Below are 20,992 nucleotides of genomic sequence, written 5' to 3'. Positions count from 1 at the left end.
GACAAAACGGATGGCACTGTGATAGACTGCATCCAATTTGCTGAGTAGAGTGTTGGAGGCTATTTTGTCAATGACATCACCGAAGTCAAGGATCGGTAGGATAGTCAGTTTTACGAGGGTATGTTTGGCAGCATGAGTGAAGGATGCTTTGTTGCGAAATAGGACGCTGATTCTAGATTTAATTTTGGATTGGAGATGCTTAATGTGAGTCTGGAAGGAGAGTTTACAGTCTAACCAGACACATAGGTATTTGTAGTTATCCACATATTCTAAGTCAGAACCGTCCAGAGTAGTGATGCTGGACGGGCGGGCAAGTGCGGGCAGCAATTGGTTGAAGAGCATGCATTTAGTTTTACTATACAACTATACAACCATACAACTCTCCTCGGAAGGAGAGTTGTATGGCATTGAAGCTCATCTGGAGGTTAGTTAACACAGTGTCCAAAGAAGGGCCAAAAGTATACAGAATGGTGTCGTCTGCGTAGAGGTGGATCAAAGAATCACCAGCAGCAAGAGCAACATTTAACCCCCACAGAGACTGCCAGAGGTCCGGACAATAGGCCCTCCGATTTGACACACTGAACTCTGTCTGAGAAGTAGTTGGTGAAACAGGCGAGGCAGTCATTTGAGAAACCAAGGCTGTTGAGTCTGCCGATAAGAATGTGGGGATTGACAGAGTCGAAAACCTTGGCCAGGTCGATGAATACAGCTGCACAGTATTGTCTCTTATCGATGGCGGTTATGATATCGTTTAGGACCTTGAGTGTGGCTGAGGTGCACCCATGACAAGCTTTGAAACCAGATTGCATAGCGGAGAAGGTACGATGGGATTCAAAATGATCGGTGATCTGTTTGTTAACTTGGCTTTCAAAGACCTTAGAAAGGCAGGGTAGGATAGATATAGCTCTGTAGCAGTTTGGGTCAAGAGTGTCCCCCCTTTGAAGAGGGGGATGATCGCAGCAGCTTTCCAATCTATGTGGATCTCAGACGATACGAAAGAGAGGTTGAACAGGCTAGTAATAGGGGTTGCAACAATTTTGGCGGATAATTCTAGAAAGAAAGGCTCCAGATTGTCTAGCCCGGCTGATTTGTAGGGGTCCAGATTTTGCAGCTCTTTCAGAACATCAGCTATTTGGATTTGGGTGAAGGAGAAATGGGGAGGCTTGGGCAAGTTGCTGTGGGGGGTGCAGGGCTGTTGACCGGGGTAGGGGTAGCCAGGTGGAAACATGGCCAGCCGTAGAGAAATGCTTATTGAAATTCTCAATTATGGCGGATTTATCGGTGGTGACAGTGTTTCCTAGCCTCAGTTTTTCCATGGAGTGCCTAGTGTCTGCAGGTTTTGGGTTTTTCCTTTCAATTAAGCCCTAGACAACCAGGTGTGGGGAGTTGCTTACTAATTAGTGACCTTAAATCATCAATCAAGTACAAGGAAGGAGCGAAAACCCGCAGATACTTGTCCCTCCGTGGAATGACTTTTCATGTGGTCTACAGTCTACCATTCAGTCTACAGCAGGGGTGTCCAACTCATTTTACCTCGGGGGCCGCATTTGGTCTTCAACGAGGTCCGGAGGGCCGCAATGAAAATTGGTTATATTCCTTGCCGTCATAATTTGCTAATAATAGTAATCCTCTATCCATCCTTTTTGCAATTTCAAATGCTCCCTGAGTGTCTAGTAATTAGTAGTGAGCTGTACAGTCAAGAAACCTTATGAGAAAAGGTCAATTGACTGTGCACAGTGATTATTAGCGAGCTGGACAGTAAAAAAAACAGTAAGAATATAGGTCCGTTATCTTTCTACACAGTCTTGATTTGGTTTTAGTCATTTAAAAGTATATCAAGTTTGTTTCCATATCATCATGTCTACAGTATAGTCTACACTCTACAGTATACTGAACAGTCTACAGTCCACAGTGTACCGTACAGTCTACCATACAGTCTACATTCTACCATACAGTCTACAGTCTGCCATGCAGTCTACAGTTTACTGTACAATCTACCATAATTTACAGTCTACCATACAGTCTACAGTATACCGTACAGTCTACAGTCTACCATACACTCTACAGTCTACCAAACAGTCTACAGTCTACCACACAGTCTACAGTCTGCAGTCTATAGCCTACTATACAGTCTACTGTCTACCATACAGTCTACAGTGCACCATAGTCTACAGTCCCCTGTCCATTATACAGCCAACCATTGAGTCTACAGTCCACCAAACAGTCTACAGTCTACTGTATAGTTTACAGTCTACCATACAGTTTACAGGCTACAGTCTACAGTATACCATACAGTTTACAATCTACCATACAGTCTACAGTCTACAATATACAGTCTACTATACAGTCTGCAGTCTACCATACCGTCTACAGTCTACAGTCCACCATTCAGTCAGAGGAAATCTGGTTTCTATCTGGGTCTGCTGTATGTGCAGATGATAGATCAGAGGAAAGGTTTGGCACCAGATTAAGAGACTAAGATGATCATCTGAGGGAAGATAATATATCCAGCTGGTTACAACAGTCAGTCAGTTGATGTCTGCGTCCCAAATGGGCTCACAAGGCTCCGGTCAAAATAAGTGTAGGAAATAGGCTGCTATTTGGGACTCAGCATGTTCAGTGCTCAATGTCAGAGAGGGTAGACTAAAATACGTGGCAAGAGAGCTGAGGTGGTGGTGGTGGTGGGAAGACTGTCCTGACCATTACTGTATGTGTGTGTGTGTGTGTGTGTGTGTGTGTGTGTGTGTGTGTGTGTGTGTGTGTGTGTGTGTGTGTGTGTGTGTGTGTGTGTGTGTGTGTGTGTGTGTGTGTTCTGAATACAATGCTGTGAAGCAACTCTGGATGACCTTAGATGGGAGACTGGTCTGGCTCTGAGACAGAAAAGCACTTTACCGTGAAATGCTTACTTACAAGATCATAACCAACAGTGCAGTTCAAGAAGAGTTAAGGAAATACTGTATTTACCAAGTAAAAAAAAAAGAGTAACAAGTAAAAAGTCACACAATAAGAATAACAATAACGAGGCTATATACAGGGGGCACCGGTACCGAGTCAGTGTGTGGGGGTACACTGGAGTGATAAATGTGCAGAGGATGAATGTGCAAGTAGAGATACTGGGGTGCAATGGAGCAAAATAAATAAAAAACAGTATGGGGATGAGGTAGTTGGATGGGCTATTTAGTTAGTTGAGGTAATTTGTACATGGAGGTGGGGTGAAGTGACTATGCATAGAAAATAAACAGCAAGTAGCAAAAGGAAATTGTCCGGTGGTGATTTTATTTATTGTTCAGCAGTCTTATGGCTTGGGGGTAGAAGCTGTTGAGGAGGCTTTTGGTCCTAGACTTGGCGCTCCGGTACCGCTTGCCGTGCGGTAGCAGAGTAAACAGTCTATAACTTGGGTGACTGGAGTCTCTGACAATGTTATGGGCTTTCCTCTGACACCGCCTATTGTATAGGTCCTAATGGCAGGGAGCTTGGCCTCAGTGATGTACTAGGCTGTTCGCACTATCCTCTGTCGCGACTTACGGTCTGATGCCAAGCAGTTGCCATACCAGGCGTTGATACAACTGGTCAGGATGCTCTCGATGGGGCAGCTGTAGAAGCTTTTGAGGATCTGGGGACCCATGCCAAATCTTTTCAGTCTCCCGAGGGTGAAAAGGATATGTCGTGCCCTCTTCACGACTGTCTTGGTATGTTTGGACCATGATAGTTCGTTGGTGATGTGGACACCAAGGAACTTGAAACTCTCGACCCGCTCCACTACAGCCCCATCGATGTTAATGGGGGCCTGTTTGGCCCGCCTTTTCCTGTAGTCCACGATCAGCTCCTTTGTCTTGCTCACATTGAGGGAGAGGTTGTTGTCCTGGCACCACACTGCCAGTTCTCTGACTCCCTCCCTATAGGCCGTCTGATCGTTGTTGGTGATCAGGCCTACCACTGTTGTGTAGTCAGTGGGCCATGTGAGCCATGACCAGCCTTCAAAGCACTTCACGGCTACCGATGTGAGTGCCACGGGGGAGTAATCATTTAGTCAGGTTACCTTCGCTTCCTTGGGCACAGGGACTATGGGGGTCTGCTTGAAACATGTAGGTATTACAGACTCGGTCAGGGAGACGTTGAAAATCTCAGTGAAGACACTTGCCAGTTGGTCTGCGCACGCTTTGAGTACACATCCTGGTAATCCGTCTGGCCCCGCGGCTTTGTGAATGTTGACCTGTTTAAAGGTTTTGTTCACATCAGCTACCGAGAGCGTTATCACACTGTCATTGGGAACAGCTGGCGCTCTCATGCATGCTTCGGTGTTGCTTGCTTCGAAGCGAGCACATGAGATTTAGCTTGTCTGGTAGGCTCGCGTCACTGGGTAGCTCACAGCTGGGTTTCCCTTAGTAGTCCATAATAGTTTTCAAGCCCTCCCACAGCCGACGAGCGTCAGAGCCAGTGTAGTAGGATTCAATCTTAATCCTGTATTGACGCTTTGCTTCCTTGATGGTTCGTCTGAGGGCAAAGCGGGATTTCTTATAAGTGTCCGGATCAGTCTCCCGCTCCTTGAAAGCGGCAGCTCTAGCCTTTAGCTCAATGCAGATATTGCCTGTAATCCATGGCTTCTGGTTGACATATGTACGTACAGTCACTGTGGGGACGACGGCGGCAATGCACTTATTGATGAAGCCGATGACTGAGGTGGTGTACTCCTCAATGCCATTGGATGAATCAAGTCTGTGCTAGCAAAACAGTCCTGTAGCTTAGCATCCACGTCATCTGACCACTTCCGTATTGAGCCAGTCACTGGTACTTCCTGCTTTAGTTTTTGCGTGTAAGCAGGAATCAGGAGGATAGAATTATGGTCAGATTTGCTAAATGGAGGGCAGGGGAGAGCTTTGTATGCATCTGTGTGTGTGGAGTAAAGGTGATCTAGGAATTAGTTTTTTCTTTGGTTGCACATGTGACATGCTGGTAAAATGTGGTAAAACTGATTTAAGTTTTCCTGCATTAAAGTCCCCGGCCACTAGGAGCACCGCTTCTGGATGAGCATGTTGTTCTTTGCTTATGTCCTTATAGAGTTGGTTGAGAGCGGTCTTAGTGCCAGCATCGGTTTGTGGTGGTAAATAGAAATACAGTTTTTAATGTCCCGTTGGTAGGATCATCTTAATCGTAGGTCATCAATTTTATTTTCCAATGATTGCACGTTTGCAAGAAGAAGGGATAGCAGTGGGAGTTTACTCGCTCGCCAACGGATTCTTAGAAGGCTGCCCAATCTGTGGCCCCTTTTCCTGCATCTTTTCTTCACGCAAAAGGCGTGGATCGTGGCCTGTTCCAGTGACAGCAGGATATCCTTCTCATCGGACTCGTTAAAGGAAAAAGTTTATTCCAGTCCGCGGTAAGTAATCGCAGTTCTGATGTCCAGAAGTTATTTTCAGTCATAAGAGACGATTGCAGCAACATTATGTACACAATAAGCAAAAACACAAGTTACACAAAACGCTACAAAACTAACAAAATTGGTTGGGAGAATGTAAAACATCAGCCATGTTCTTCGGCGCCATCTTTCCATATCGCTCTGGTCAAAAGTAGTGCACTAATTAGGGGAAAAGGTGCCATTCTGGACGCAACATAATATCTGTCCAAACGGACTCTTAAATAAATACCCAACAATACTGGCTGGGGTCACTATTCGCTCTGAGTCCCTCTTTATTGCTTTTGACATTTACTCTGGATGCTGGACAATAAGGCGTATCGGTGTGTGTATGTGTGTGTGTGTGTGTGCGTGTGTGTGTGTGTGTGTGTGTGTGTGTGTGTGTGTGTGTGTGAGTGTGAGTTTGAGACAATAAGGTGTATCGGTGTGTGTATGTGTGTGTATGTATGTGTGTGTATGTGTCTGTCTATGTGTGTGTGTGTGTGTGTGTTTGAGGCAATAAGGTGTATCGGTGTGTATGTGTGTGTATGTATGTGTGTGTGTATGTGTCTGTCTATGTGTGTGTGTGTGTGTGTGTGTGTGTGTGTGTGTGTGTGTGTGTGTGTGTTTGTGTGTGTGTGTGTGTGTGTGTGTGTGTGTGTGTGTGAGTCTGAGGCAATAAGGCGTATCGGTCTGTGTGTGGGTGTATGTGTGTGTGTATGTTTTTGTGTGTGTGTCTGGGGCAATAAGGCGTATCGGTCTGTGTGTGGGTGTATGTGTGTGTATGTGTGTGTGTATGTTTTTGTGTGTTTGTCTGGGACAATAAGGTGTATCGGCCTCCCAGCCAAGAGTCACGCTTGGCTCACCATAACCATGTTAGTTAATACAGCCTGGCTTTCTCATGCTTACTGGGATTTTGCGCCACACTCACCACAAACACACAAAACAGTATTCCCTCCCTCTGAGTTCTTTCATCCTGGTCCAGACTGTGATTAAGACACACACTCCTCTTCTCACATCTCCCTATCTCTCTCTCTCTCTCTCTCTCTCTAACACACACACACTTCTCTCTTGAAGAAGAAAGACCAACAAGAGATTATTGTAGTCTATAGATCTGCAGTAAATACACCTACAATGACCTCTATAGAGTACCATTGTATGAGTCATAATACCCATAAAACAAGGAAATGGTTCCAATCGTTTTTCCACCGGTAATGTTTCCCATAGGGATTTTTAGAAACACTTAAAAGAAGGGCTGTGTTTCGTGTAGCCTTACCCTGGAGTGACATTTTGATAACTGTGTAAATCTCTCTAGGACAAGGTGACTTTTATCAATATATTTCCCCCTTCAAAATAAAATGCTAATTAGCTGCTAATGTGGCTATCATAGTACAAATGCATGATGATCTGGATGAGGCAAAGGTAAAAATCTCCGTGTGAACTATTAACTAAATTTAGTAATGAATAAATTGGCAAAATGTCATTAAATTGAAAATTCTGTGAACTGTTTTACATTGACACAATACCTGTTAGCAAAGGTGTCAGTTAGAGGTGACGAGCAGGAACAATACCTGTTAGCAAAGGTGTCAGTTAGAGGTGACGAGCAGGAACAATACCTGTTAGCAAAGGTGTCAGTTAGAGGTGACGAGCAGGAACAATACCTGTTAGCAAAGGTGTCAGTTAGAGGTGACGAGCAGGAACAATACCTGTTAGCAAAGGTGTCAGTTAGAGGTGACGAGCAGGAACAATACCTGTTAGCAAAGGTGTCAGTTAGAGGTGACGAGCAGGAACAATACCTGTTAGCAAAGGTGTCAGTTAGAGGTGACGAGCAGGAACAATACCTGTTAGCAAAGGTGTCAGTTAGAGGTGACGAGCAGGAACAATACCTGTTAGCAAAGGTGTCAGTTAGAGGTGACGAGCAGGAACAATACCTGTTAGCAAAGGTGTCAGTTAGAGGTGACGAGCAGGAACAATACCTACTAGCAAAGGTGTCCGTTAGAGATGACATGCAGGAGCTTGCAGGGATTTGTAAACTTGCATGATGTCTACTTTGATGCTAATTAGCATGTTCAAATCTGAGAGTAAATAGAGCCGAATATATTGATAAAAGTCACTTTATCCTAGAGAGATTTACATAGTTATCAAAATAACACACCAGGGTAAGTCTACACAAAACACAGCCCTTATTTTAAATGTTTCTAAAATTCCTTGTCGGAAAAATGAATGGTGGAAAAACGATTGGAACCATTTCCCTGTTTGACCGCTAGGTTTTATGGGTATTATGGCACCTCCACTGTGGGGAGGTGCCATGACTAATCAAATGTCTTCTATACTGAATAATAACCTCAGAAGGTCATGGGAATTTCTATTGATATGATGACTCGTCTATATCGTTTCATTGTACAAAATGTTCTGTCTTTTCTTAGCTTTGCCGTGACATTGGGTGGCTTTAATGACGTGGTTCTCATTGGTACCACGTGGTACATGTTATGTGGTCAAAGTTAAACTAACATCAACAACCAGCCAGAGAGAGATCATTCCAACTTTCTGACCTGTAACACACTGTTCTAGAATGAGACGTGACTGGAATGTCTTTAATTGTGTGGAAAATGATGCGCACATGGATAGGGCCAGAAGACTTTGTCATGATTCTGATTTGTCAGATACCTAGCAACAATGACAAGAAGCTTCCATGTGGGGAATCATAGGTGGCTTGTTTCAGCTGGTTGTATCTTGTTTTTGAAACCATGTCTTGTTTAGAGGTGTTTTGACTGATGTCACGTCTATGCTAATATGGCTAAAATTCGCTAGCTCGCTAACCAACTGCAACGATGCATTTGAGAGACAAAAAGTGCTCATTGTGCAAATGTATTTATATTTTCAATAAACATTTGGAGACTAAATATAGTTTACATGTTGTCAACAATCTAAACCAACCCTGTGTGTTTTACCCCATAGCTGCGCACACATCGGTTTTGTTGCTAAACAACCAACCTGTCTATATAGTGCACTACTTTTGACCAGAGCCCTATGAGCCCCGGTCAAAAGTAGTGCACTTAATAGGGAATAGAGTACCATTTGGGATTCCTCCTGTATGATTTGGATATTCCAGAGAAGGTGAGCAAACAGGGTGAAATGTGAATGCTTGGTACTGTTGCATTGACGTAATAATCACGTTAGAACAGCTACACAGTGGCACTGACAGAAGGGGGTGGGGGCTGATAAAATCATTCAAATGAATGGTTCATACACACTGTCTTGTAAACACACACACACACACACCATCTCCCAGTCTCCATTCCTTTTACAGAGAGTGACACCGGGGCCTTTGTTTTCCTGAGCTCAGTACTTCAGTCTGAAGCAGGAAGTGAAGAGCTCCCTGCTAACCAGCACTTCCTGCCACTCAAGAGTGATACTACTAGTGATACTGAGGCTGGTGTGTGTGTGTGTGTGTGTGTGTGTGTGTGTGTGTGTGTGTGTGTGTGTGTGTGTGTGTGTGTGTGTGTGTGTGTGTGTTTGCGACAGAGCTCACAGCTACAGCACTGGTAACCTCTGTAAACAGACATCACACAGGTCTCCCTCAAGACATACAAAGAAACAGACACCGTATTAATGTTGTTTTAAAACGGCGGTAGAGAAAGAGGGACTGTAATGAAAACAAAGGAAACAAAAGAGGCTGAAGAGGAGAGGAGAGGGGGAGGTGAAAGGAAAGATAGAAACAGATAGATGTTCAAGGGAAAAGAAAGTGAAGGAGAGAGAGAGAATAAACTAAACGACAAAGGAGAAAGGGGGACTGGTACAGGACGTAAGACTGACTCTAAAAGAAAATAACCAAGAGAAAGAAAGACAAAAATGAGAAAGGAGGGAGTGGCATGAAAATGGTAGGTGGAAAAGCATGAAGTTGAGCATCAAGGGTTCAACTTTAAACAAGTAAAAGAGAAGATAAGTGATGAAAGACAAGGGAGAGCTAGGAAGGAGAGAGAGCTAGTTGGAAAAGACCTGGGAGATTGATAGTGGGAGAACAGGGAGAGGGAGTAACAGATGGAAAACTGGGGGTGGTAAAAACTGAAGTAGCAAGGGATGGACTAGAGAGGTAGATAGTGAGGAAGGGAGAGCAGGGGAAAGGAGAGAGTGATGGAGAGCAGGTGAGGCGAGGTAGCGAGTAAGGGAGAGTAAGGGGAAGGAGAGAGGGAAGGAGGGAGAGCAGGGGGAATGAGACAACGAGAGCAGGGGAAAGGAGAGAAGGAGGGAGGGATAACAGAGGGCAGGGAAGAGTGTGGGAGGGAGGGAGAGCCGGAGTAAGGAGGGGGAGGGGTAGCAGAGGGAAGGAGAAAGTGAGGGAGGGAGAATAGGGGAAAGGAGAAAGGGTGGGAGGGAGAGCAGAGGGAAGGAGAAAGTGAGGGAGGGAGAGCAGGGGAAAGGAGAAAGGGAGGGAGGGAGAGCAGGGGAAAGGAGAGAGCGTTGGAGAGCTGAATAGAGAAGTGGAGACACAGTTCCAGGAATGTTACTCCCTATGGGGGGGTTGTAGGGTTATGGAGGAATATGTTTGTAAAGAGGAGGAGTGGGGTCCGGGGTGGGGGTGGGTCGAATTATGAGTGCGTGTGTGTGAGTGCGTGTGTAAGAAGGAGAAAGACTTGAGATGGCCAGCTAGTGGAATATAGCAGCACAGTAGCAAACACACACACCAAGATAGCTAACAATAGATTATGTTCTGAGCATAATATGGTTTATGATCATGAATGATTAACAAGGTACTCAAGCAAAACCACAAGATACTGTCAGTGTGTGTGGCTACTATCAGATACACAACATGACCAAAAGTATGTGGACACCTGCTCATTGAACATCTCATTCCAAAATTATGGGCATTAATATGGAGTTGGTCCCTCTTTGCTGCTATAACAGCATCCACTCTTCTGGGAAGGCTTTCAACTAGATGTTGGAACATTGCGGCAGGGACTTGCTTCCATTCAGTCACAAAATTATTAGTGAAGTCCGGCACTGGTGTTGGGCTATTAGGCCTGGCTTGCAGTCTGTGTTCCAATTCATCCCAAAGGTTCTCGATGGGGTTGAGGTCAGGGCTCTGTGCAGGCCAGTCAAGTTCTTCCACAACGATATTGACAAACCATTTCTGTATGGACCTCACTTTCTGCACGGGGGCATTGTCATGCTGAAACAGGAAAGGGCCTTCCCCAAACTGTTGCCACAAATATGGAAGCACAGAATCGTCTAAAATGTCATTGTATGATGTAGCGTTAAGATTTCCCTTCACTGGAACTAAGGGGCCTAGCCCGAACAAAGAAAAACAGCCCCAGACCATTAATCCTCCTCCACCAAAAATTACAGTTGGCACTATGCATTCAGGCAAACCCAGATTCGTCCGTCGGACTGCCAGATGGTGAAGTGTGATTCATCACTCCAGAGAACGTGTTTCCACTGCTCAAGAGTCCACTGGCAGTGAGCTTTACACCACTCCAGCAGATGCTTAGCATTGCGCATGGTGATCTTAGGCTTGTGTGTGGCTGCTCGGCCATGGAAATCCATTTCATGAAGCGCCCGATGAACAGCTCTTGTGCTGACATTGCTTCCAGAGGCAGTTTGGAACTCGGTAGTGAGTGTTGCAACCAAGGACTGACAATTTGAATGCATTACGCGCTACAGCGGTCCCGTTCTGTGGGTGGCCTACCACTTCCCAGCTGAGCCATTGTTGCTCCTAGACGTTTCCACTTTACAATAACAGCACTTACAGTTGACTGGGGCAGCTCTAGCAGGGCAGAAGTTAAATGAATTGACTTGTTGGACAGGTGGCATCCGATGACAGTGCCAAGTTGAAAGTCACTGAGCTTTCCAGTAAGGCCATTCTACTTTCGATGTTTGTCTGTGGAGATTGCATGGTGGTGTGCTCGAATTTATACACCTGTCAGCAACGGGTGTGGTTGAAATAGTCAATTCCACTAATCGAAGGGGGGTCCACATACTTTTGTATATATAGTTTATAAACCACACCTACACACTACAGCTTTTACTGAGAGACAGACAGAAAGAGAAAGAGTGTGAGAGAGCGAGAGAGAGAGAGAGAGAGAGAGAGAGAGAAAGAAAGAGAGGTGCAGATTAAAAATGCAGATTATGTGTTAGTGTGCATGCATGTCAACAAGACCAATGTTTGTCACAACCTGAATCTTTCAGCTTTATTTGACAACCATATATCTGTAGAGTATATATACAGTATGTGGTTTCTGTATAGAGAACTCAAAGTAGATAATAAAGTATCAAGTATTCAATTGTGAGTGAGAGTCACGCCTATTTCCATATGATTTTTTTAATCATGCTGGTTGAGCATCTTCTACTCCTCTCCAGTTGTATGCAAAGATAACATTTTCTTTGTGGATTATCTATTATCTCTCCTGTCTGGTTAACAGACATTATAATAGATCCTCTTTCAGTCTGTACAGAACAGATCCCACACAATACAGCCAGGCCCAGACAATATAATACACGCCCAGCCCAGACACATAACCTAACCATGGCTCAGCCTACCTTCCACCAAAACAATATCCCAGTCAGCTAAGTATGCCACTGCCACTCGATCCACCATCCAGTCTCCAAGGAGAACAGACAGGAAGCACAGGGCTGGGTGGTGACTGGCCAACCTTTAGGGCTCCATGTGGCCCCAGCATGTTCTCTGAGGAGTTACTGTAACTGGACAGCTGACAGCTAGGGGTCACAGCTAATGAGGGTCAGAGGTTCATGACCTAGCTGTCAAACGGTGACAGTGGAGTGAAAGTTATAGCAGACAGGGCCAGCACAACACACCCTCATAGAGGACCATGTATTCATTATTATTCCATTCTATTTATATCAGCAGTCTGCCAATGGGAGAGCATGATAGGCTGCTAGGCTTATCCCACAAAATCTGCCCACACTATACAGTACAAAGTGAAAGACTTGGAGACAGACACATTGGTTGTTATGGTTACAGAGGATGTAAGTGACAGAGGGAGGGATAGTTGAGGGGAGATGCAAATAGTGCCTGTCTGGTGTGTGTTGTTGTGTAGACATGAGGCCAAGGTTCTATGTAATAGACAAGTAGTACACGACTGTCACTAACATTTAGGTTGTGTCCCCAATTGCATCGTATTCCCTATATAGTGCATTACTTTTGAGCAGAACCCTATGGGCTCTGGTCAAAAGTAGTACACTATATAGGGAATAGGGTGCCATTTGGGACGTTGACTTATACTCACTCTCTCCCTCTATCTTGTCAGGGTTGCGGCTCCACGCTATCTGTCTAGTGTCCTGTCGTATCTGGAAGGTCCTCCTCTCCGGTCGCTGGGACTTCTTCTGGTAGAACACGGTCATGACCGTTCCAATCTCGAGGCTGTGGAGGATGCGGGTGCCCTCCTCGGACCAGTCCAGCATGCGGGATGTGGTGGCCGGGCCCGTACCGGGTCCATTAGTAGTGGTCTCATCCCGGTCCCCGTTGACGCTACTGCTGCTGCTGAACCTGGCTGCACACATCTTCACTGCATGTGTAGTTTCAACAGAGTTTAGAAGTTAGAGAAAGGGAGAAGGTTGTTACAGTCACATTCCGTTGCCTGGATACAAGGACATGTCACAGAGGCTTAGTGATTTCAACTTGTTGTGGTTTCAGAGTTAGGGAAAAGGATGTTGTATTCCTTCAACTCGGCCTAAAATCGATGGAGGGCGAGGACCACAGTTATCCAGTTATCCTTAGTTACATGCATTGGTGGCCAGGGTGAATAGGTCATTGCCAATCCAATGGCAAAATGAGAGAAATGAAAAACAGTAATAACTAATCAACAATGGAAGTAATTAATAGCAGTGTAATAACTTTAACAAACACTTCCAGTTGTAGGTTATTATTATAAAGAATAAAACCCAGTTTTCCATCCCATAATTTACACCTCTAAAATTAGCAGTAGGCCATGAGCAGGAAGCTGGAATTCGAGACAACTGTATCCATCATTTCTAGAAGTAAGGATGCTCCTCCATCCAGGATGTGATTTATTCTCCAGTCTACTTTCTGGGGGAGTGGATGGATCCCCGTGTTATCCTTTCCAGATGCTTCTGGCAGAAACACAAAACGATCAGACCGAGGGCCAGAGAAGTAAAGAGAGGCAAAGCTGTTCCCCTCATTGCCCGTTGGACTCGGGTTTCCACCCAGGGTTCACGTTGGGCTGGCCCGTGGTTAATTTATGCACTAGTACAATTAATGCACAGTCCAGTCCGGTCCACTCGGCGGGTAGATCGGTTACAGACAGACAGACAGCCCTGCCCCCGAATCCAGCACAGGCGCACACACACAGTGTCACACACACATCTCTGCCTCCCTGCCTGAGAATCAGTCCGTGTTACGGGAGCGACACATACATTCAGTTTCAATTATGTAACGATAAAAGACAAGTGGGCTGCCCAATGTGTTTGAGGCCGTCCGTGAAACAAATCACACCGCTATGGACCGAGCGGCGCTCGATTGGCGCAGTCGGGAGCGCGTGGATACCGGAGACTGGAGCGGCCGTGCGAGACCAGTGCGTTCCGTCCAGGCAGACCATTCCGCTCTCCCTCACACCCACGGCGGACACATTTCCCGGCACAGGCCGCCGAGAAGCACTGCTCCGCGGTTCATGCCTCTCCTAAAGAAACCATATCCTTCAGTACAAGATAAGAGTGAAGATTAGTCTTCTCGGTGACCACCGGTGCAATTACAACCGTTGGTCTGTCAGTCTGCCTGTGTGCGTCCTCCTCTCCTCTCTGCGAGAGACGTCTTTAGAGGAAATTAAGGCTAGCAGACCGGAAAAGCTTTTAGCTGGATTTTTTTCTTCTACTTGTGCTGTAGCCCATAGAAGAAAGATGGGGGGAGTGGAGAGAGAGAGAGCAGGGCTGGGAACGGGAACCGAGAGGGGGAGGAAGAGAGAGTGAGAGTTGTAATGGTGGAGAAACGGCGACATCCGCGGGCTTTGAGGAGAGGTGCAGCATTGTCTGCAAGAGCTCTGATCAATCAGAATAACAGTTCAAAGTGATGTGACTGAGCCAGAGGGTCAGAAGTCAGGGGTTAAGAGTAGGTGATTGGAGTTAGTCTAGGGTCAGAAGTGTGATATTCCTTTGTGCCTGGACTAATGAAATGGCTTAGTCCTAAATATGGCAAAAAGCCAGTCTAAAGCAGGGGTGGCAAACTCATTCAATGGAAGGCCTAGTGGCTGCAGGGTTTTGCTTTGTCCTTGCAATAAAGACAACCAGGTGAGGAAAGTTCCTTACTAAGTAGTACCTCAATACATCAATCATGTACAAGGGGGGAGTGAAAGCAAGCAGACACTGGGCTCTCCATGAAATGAGTTTGACACGTGGTCTAAAGAGTGCCTTACCCATGGTTTTACAGGATGACTGTCTGTGGAGATTTAGGGAGTAATGGTTGCTTAAGTTGACAGTTGAATGCTGTCTTTCATTGTTTTGAATACAGTGCTTGTGTTTGGAAAGCTCCATTATACACTGAGTATATGAAATATTAAGAACACCTGCTCTTTCTGTGACATGGACTGACCAGGTGAAAGCTATGATCTCGTATTGATGTAACTTGTTAAATCCACTTCAATCAGTGTAGATGAAGGGGAGGAGACAGGTTAAAGAAGTATTTTTAATCCATCTGCGATATGGATTGTGTATGTGTGCCATTCAGAGGGTGAATGTGCAAGACAAAAGATTTAAGTGCCTTTGAACTGGGTATGGTAGTAGGTGCCAGGCACACTGGTTTGTGTCAAGAACTGCAACGCTGCTGGGGTTTTCATGCTCATCAGTTTCCCGTGTGAAACAAGACTGGTCCACCACCCAAAAGACATCCAACCAACTTGAAACAACTGTGGGAAGCATTGGAGTCAACATGGGCCAGCATCGCTATGGAACGCTTTCGACACCTTGTAGAGTCCATGCTCTGACAATATGAGGCTGTTGTGAGGGCAAAAAGGGGGGAGGGGGGTGCAACTCAATATTAGGAAGGTGTGTTTGGTATACGCATTGTTTATGCTAGACTAAGGCATATTCATAGTGTGTGTGTGTGTGTGTTTTGACAGATGAACGATGCTAGTGTCTGTGTGTGGGAGGAGGCAGTCTGAGATGACATCACAGCTGTGCTATAGTCTAATCACATCCACATGTCAGCTGGGTGTGTCTCCTCCACTCCTGCCAATGGCCAGCCAACAGCCAATCACAATGCATGGAACACCCTCCCATTTTATGAGAATGGGGAGCCGGAAGGAGTGTATTATATGGTGTGTGTGTGTGTATCAGTGTGTGGGTGTGTATCGTGTGTGTGTGTGTGTGTGTGTGTGTGTGAGACAGAAGACAGAGAGGTATTCATGTGGGGCGAAGTGAAGGGGGGAGGCATGTAACCCCTAAATCAATTCTTCACACACAGTCAGTCACATTTCATGGCCAAATTAAATTACAGAGCACATCTTGTTTTCACAGAGAAGAGTCAACACACCACACAAAGTGTAAACACACCACACAAAGCGTGGCTGCTCCAAACATGCTATAGAATGCTTCCTAAATGGCACCCTATTCTCTATATAGTTCACTACTTTTCACCATAGCCCTATGGGCCCTGGTCAAAAATAATGCACTGAATAGTGAATAAGGTGCCATTTTGGATGGAGACATTACAGTGGATGAGTCTGGCTGGAGTATGTTTGGGTCGGTTCATAATATGTATGACAACAGATCATTGTAGTATACTGTTTGAGTGCACTACAACGGAGGTATTCAGACCCTTTGACTTTTTCCACATTTGTTACGTTACAGCCTTATTCTAAAATGGATTAATGTCACGCCCTGACCATAGAGAGCTTTTTATTCTCTATGTTGGTTAGGTCGGGGTGTGACTAGGGTGGGTTATCTAGGTTATTATATACAGTGGGGCAAAAAAGTATTTAGTCAGCCACCAATTGTGCAAGTTCACCCACTTAAAAAGATGAGAGAGGCCTGTAATTTTCATTATAGGTACACTTTAACTATGACAGACAAAATGAGAAAAAAAAATCCAGAAAATCACATTGTAGGATTTTTAATTAATTAATTTGCAAATTATGGTGGAAAATAAGTATTTGGTCAATAACAAAAGTTTATCTCAATACTTTGTTATATACCCTTTGTTGGCAATGACAGAGGTCAAACGTTTTCTGTAAGCCTTCACAAGGTTTTCTAACACTGTTGCTGGTATTTTGGCCCATTCCTCCATGCAGATCTCCTCTAGAGCAGTGATGTTTTGGGGCTGTTGCTGGGCAACACAGACTTTCAACTCCCTCCAAAGATTTTCTATGAGGTTGAGATCTGGAGACTGGCTAAGCCACTCCAGGACCTTGAAATACTTCCTACGAAGCCACTCCTTCGTTGCCCGGGCGGTGTATTTGGGATCATTGTCATGCTGAAAGACCCAGCCACGTTTCATCTTCAATGCCCTTGTTTTCACTCAAAATCTCACGATACATGGCCCCATTCATTCTTTCCTTTACACGGATCAGTCGTCCTGGTCCCTTTGCAGAAAATCAGCCCAAAAGCATGATGTTTCCACCCCCATGCTTCACAGTAGGTATGGTGTTCTTTGGATGCAACTCAGCATTCTTTGTCCTCCAAACACGACGAGTTGAGTTTTTACTAAAAAGTTCTATTTTGGTTTCATCTGACCATATGACTTTCTCCCTATCTTCTTCTGGATCATCCAAATGCTCTCTAGCAAACTTCAGACGGGCCTGGACATGTACTGGCACTGCAGGATTTGAGTCCCTGGCGGCATAGTGTGTTACTGATGGTAGGCTTTGTTACTTTGGTATCAGCTCTCTGCAGGTCATTCACTGGTTGCCCCTGTGTGGTTCTGGGATTTTTGCTCACCGTTCTTGTGATCATTTTGACCCCACGGGTGAGATCTTGCGTGGAGCCCCAGATCGAGGGAGATTATCAGTGGTCTTGTATGTCTCCCATTTCCTAATAATTGCTCCCACAGTTGATTTCTTCAAACCAAGCTGCTTACCTATTGCAGATTCAGTCTTCCCAGCCTGGTGCAGGTCTACAATGTTGTTTCTGGTGTCCTTTGACATCTCTTTGGTCTTGGCCATAGTGGAGTTTGGAGTGTGACTGTTTGAGGTTGTGGACAGGTGTCTTTTATACTGATAACAAGTTCAAACAGGTGCCATTAATACAGGTAACGAGTGGAGGACAGAGGAGCGTCTTAAAGAAGAAATTACAGGTCTGTGAGAGCAAGAAATCTTGCTTGTTTGTAGGTGACCAAATACTTCCACCATAATTTGAAAATAAATTCATTAAAAAATCCTACAATGTGATTTTCTGGATTTATTTCCTTCATTTTGTCTGTCATAGTTTAAGTGTACATATGATGAAAATTACAGGCCTCTCATCTTTTTAAGTGGGAGAACTTGCACAATTGGTGGCTGACTAAATACTTTTTTTGCCCCACTGTATCTATGTTGGCCTGGTATGGTTCCCAATCAGAGGCAGCTGTTTATCGTTGTCTCTGATTGGGGATCATATTTAGGCAGCCATTGCCCCATTGTGCTTTGTGGGATCTTGTCTATGTATAGTTGCTTGCGAGCACTACATTAGCTTCACGTTTCGTGCTCTATTGTTTTCTGTGAGTTTCATGTACAGTGCCTTGCGAAAGTATTCGGCCCCCTTGAACTTTGCGACCTTTTGCCACATTTCAGGCTTCAAAACATAAAGATATAAAACTGTATTTTTTTGTGAAGAATCAACAACAAGTGGGACACAATCATGAAGTGGAACGACATTTATTGGATATTTCAAACTTTTTTAACAAATCAAAAACTGAAAAATTGGGCGTGCAAAATTATTCAGCCCCCTTAAGTTAATACTTTGTAGCGCCACCTTTTGCTGCGATTAGATATGTCTCTATCAGTTTTGCACATCGAGAGACTGAAATTTTTTCCCATTCCTCCTTGCAAAACAGCTCGAGCTCAGTGAGGTTGGATGGAGAGCATTTGTGAACAGCAGTTTTCAGTTCTTTCCACAGATTCTCGATTGGATTCAGGTCTGGACTTTGACTTGGCCATTCTAACACCTGGATATGTTTATTTTTGAACCATTCCATTGTAGATTTTGCTTTATGTTTTGGATCATTTTCTTGTTGGAAGACAAATCTCCGTCCCAGTCTCAGGTCTTTTACAGACTCCATCAGGTTTTCTTCCAGAATGGTCCTGTATTTGGCTCCATCCATCTTCCCATCAATTTTAACCATCTTCCCTGTCCCTGCTGAAGAAAAGCAGGCCCAAACCATGATGCTGCCACCACCATGTTTGACAGTGGGGATGGTGTGTTCAGGGTGATGAGCTGTGTTGCTTTTACGCCAAACATAACGTTTTGCATTGTTGCCAAAAAGTTCAATTTTGGTTTCATCTGACCAGAGCACCTTCTTCCACATGTTTGGTGTGTCTCCCAGGTGGCTTGTGGCAAACTTTAAACAACACTTTTTATGGATATCTTTAAGAAATGGCTTTCTTCTTGCCACTCTTCCATAAAGGCCAGATTTGTGCAATATACGACTGATTGTTGTCCTATGGACAGAGTCTCCCACCTCAGCTGTATATCTCTGCAGTTCATCCAGAGTGATCATGGGCCTCTTGGCTGCATCTCTGATCAGTCTTCTCCTTGTATGAGCTGAAAGTTTAGAGGGACGGCCAGGTCTTGGTAGATTTGCAGTGGTCTGATACTCCTTCCATTTCAATATTATCGCTTGCACAGTGCTCCTTGGGATGTTTAAAGCTTGGGAAATCTTTTTGTATCCAAATCCGGCTTTAAACTTCTTCACAACAGTATCTCGGACCTGCCTGGTGTGTTCCTTGTTCTTCATGATGCTCTCTGCGCTTTTGACGGACCTCTGAGACTATCACAGTGCAGGTGCATTTATACGGAGACTTGATTACACACAGGTGGATTGTATTTATCATCATTAGTCATTTAGGTCAACATTGGATCATTCAGAGATCCTCACTGAACTTCTGGAGAGAGTTTGCTGCACTGAAAGTAAAGGGGCTGAATAATTTTGCACGCCCAATTTTTCAGTTTTTGATTTGTTAAAAAAGTTAGAAATATCCAATAAATGTCGTTTTACTTCATGATTGTGTCCCACTTGTTGTTGATTCTTCACAAAAAAACACAGTTTTATATCTTTATGTTTGAAGCCTGAAATGTGGCAAAAGGTCGCAAAGTTCAAGGGGGCCGAATACTTTCGCAAGGCACTGTATAGCCTTGTTATTTTATTGTGTTACTTTATTGTTTTTTACTTTAGTTATTTGGGAAATTTTTTCTTAACTCTTTCTTGAACTGCATTGTTGGTTAAGGTTACATAAGTAAGCATTTCACGGTAAGGTGTACCTTTTGTATTTGGCGCATGTGACAAATAAAGTTTGATTTGATAACGACAAAGCGAAAACAGGTTTTTAAATTGTTTTGCAAATGTATCAAAAATAGAAAACAGAAATACCTTATTTAAGTATTCAGATCCTTTGATATGACTGGAAATTGAGCTCAGGTGCATCCTGTTCCGACTGATCATCCTTGAGATGTTTGTACAACTTTATTGGAGTCCACCTGTGGTAAATTCAATTGATTGTACATGATTTGCAAAGGTACACACCTGTCTATATAAGGTCCCACAGTTGACAGTGCATGTCAGAGCAAAAACCAAGCCATGAGGTTAGAGGAATTGTCCGTAGAGCTCCAAGATAGGATTGTGTCGAGGCACAGACCTAGTGAAGGGTACGAAAAACATTATCCAAGACCACAGTGGCCTCCATAATTCTTAAATGGAAGAAGTTTGGAACCACCAAGACTCTTCCTCGAGCTGGCCACCCGGCCAAACTGAGCAATCGGGGGAGAAGGGCCTTGATCAGGGAGGTGACCAAGAACCCGATGGTCACTCTGACAGAGCTCCAAAGTTGCTCTGTGGAGATGGAGAACCTTCCAGAAGTACAACTATCTCTGCAGCACCAATCAGGCCTTTATGGTAGAGTGGCCAGACGGCAGACACTCCTCAGTAAAAGGCACATGACAGCCCGCTTGGAGTTTGCCAAAAGGCACCTAAAGTCCCTCAGACCATGAGAAACAAGATTCTCTGGTCTGATGAAACCAAGATTGAAGTCCTTATCATGCTATGAGGATGTTTGTCAGCGCCAGGGACTGGGAGACTAGTCTGGATCAAGGGAAAGATGAATGGATCAAAGTACAGAGAGATCCTTGATGAAAAACTGCTCCAGATTTCTCAGGACCTCAGACTGGGGTGAAAGTTCACCGTCCAACAGGACAATTATCCTAAGCACACAGCCAAGACAACGCAAGAGTGGCTTCGGGACAAGTCTCTGAATTTCCTTAAGTAGCTCTGCCAGAGCCAGAACTTGAACATCTCTGTAGAGACCTGAAAATAGCTGTGCAGCGACGCTCCCCATCTAACTTGACAGAGCTTGAGGATCTGCAGAGAAGAATGGGAGAAACTGCCCAAATACAAGTGTGCCAAGTTTGTTCGGTCACACCCAAGAAGACTCAAGGCTGTAATCGTTG

General features: G+C 44.7%; 1 protein-coding gene across 2 annotated transcripts in view; it reads right to left on the bottom strand.

Annotated features, from left to right (window-relative positions):
- Nucleotides 1-14,256, bottom strand: part of LOC110523019 (1-phosphatidylinositol 4,5-bisphosphate phosphodiesterase gamma-1) — a 72,272-nt gene extending 58,016 nt beyond the window's left edge. Inside the window, exons 1-2 of one of the 2 annotated variants that reach the window (XM_036978559.1) lie at nt 13,318-14,256; nt 12,637-12,915 (exon numbers count right to left, since the gene is read on the bottom strand). In XM_036978559.1, coding sequence (XP_036834454.1) covers nt 12,637-12,910 — 274 coding nt within the window. In that variant the 5' untranslated portion in view covers nt 12,911-12,915; nt 13,318-14,256. Of the gene's footprint in view, nt 1-12,636 lie in introns of both variants that reach the window. The other variant, XR_005051875.1, reaches the window with a different exon arrangement.
- Nucleotides 14,257-20,992: the final 6,736 nt, after the last annotated feature.

Source organism: Oncorhynchus mykiss, chromosome 5 (genome assembly GCF_013265735.2).
Source record: "Oncorhynchus mykiss isolate Arlee chromosome 5, USDA_OmykA_1.1, whole genome shotgun sequence".
In the NCBI taxonomy this organism is placed as follows: domain Eukaryota; kingdom Metazoa; phylum Chordata; class Actinopteri; order Salmoniformes; family Salmonidae; genus Oncorhynchus; species Oncorhynchus mykiss.
The sequence above is the reverse complement of the archived record's forward strand: the minus strand, read 5'-3'. Positions and strand labels throughout refer to the sequence as shown.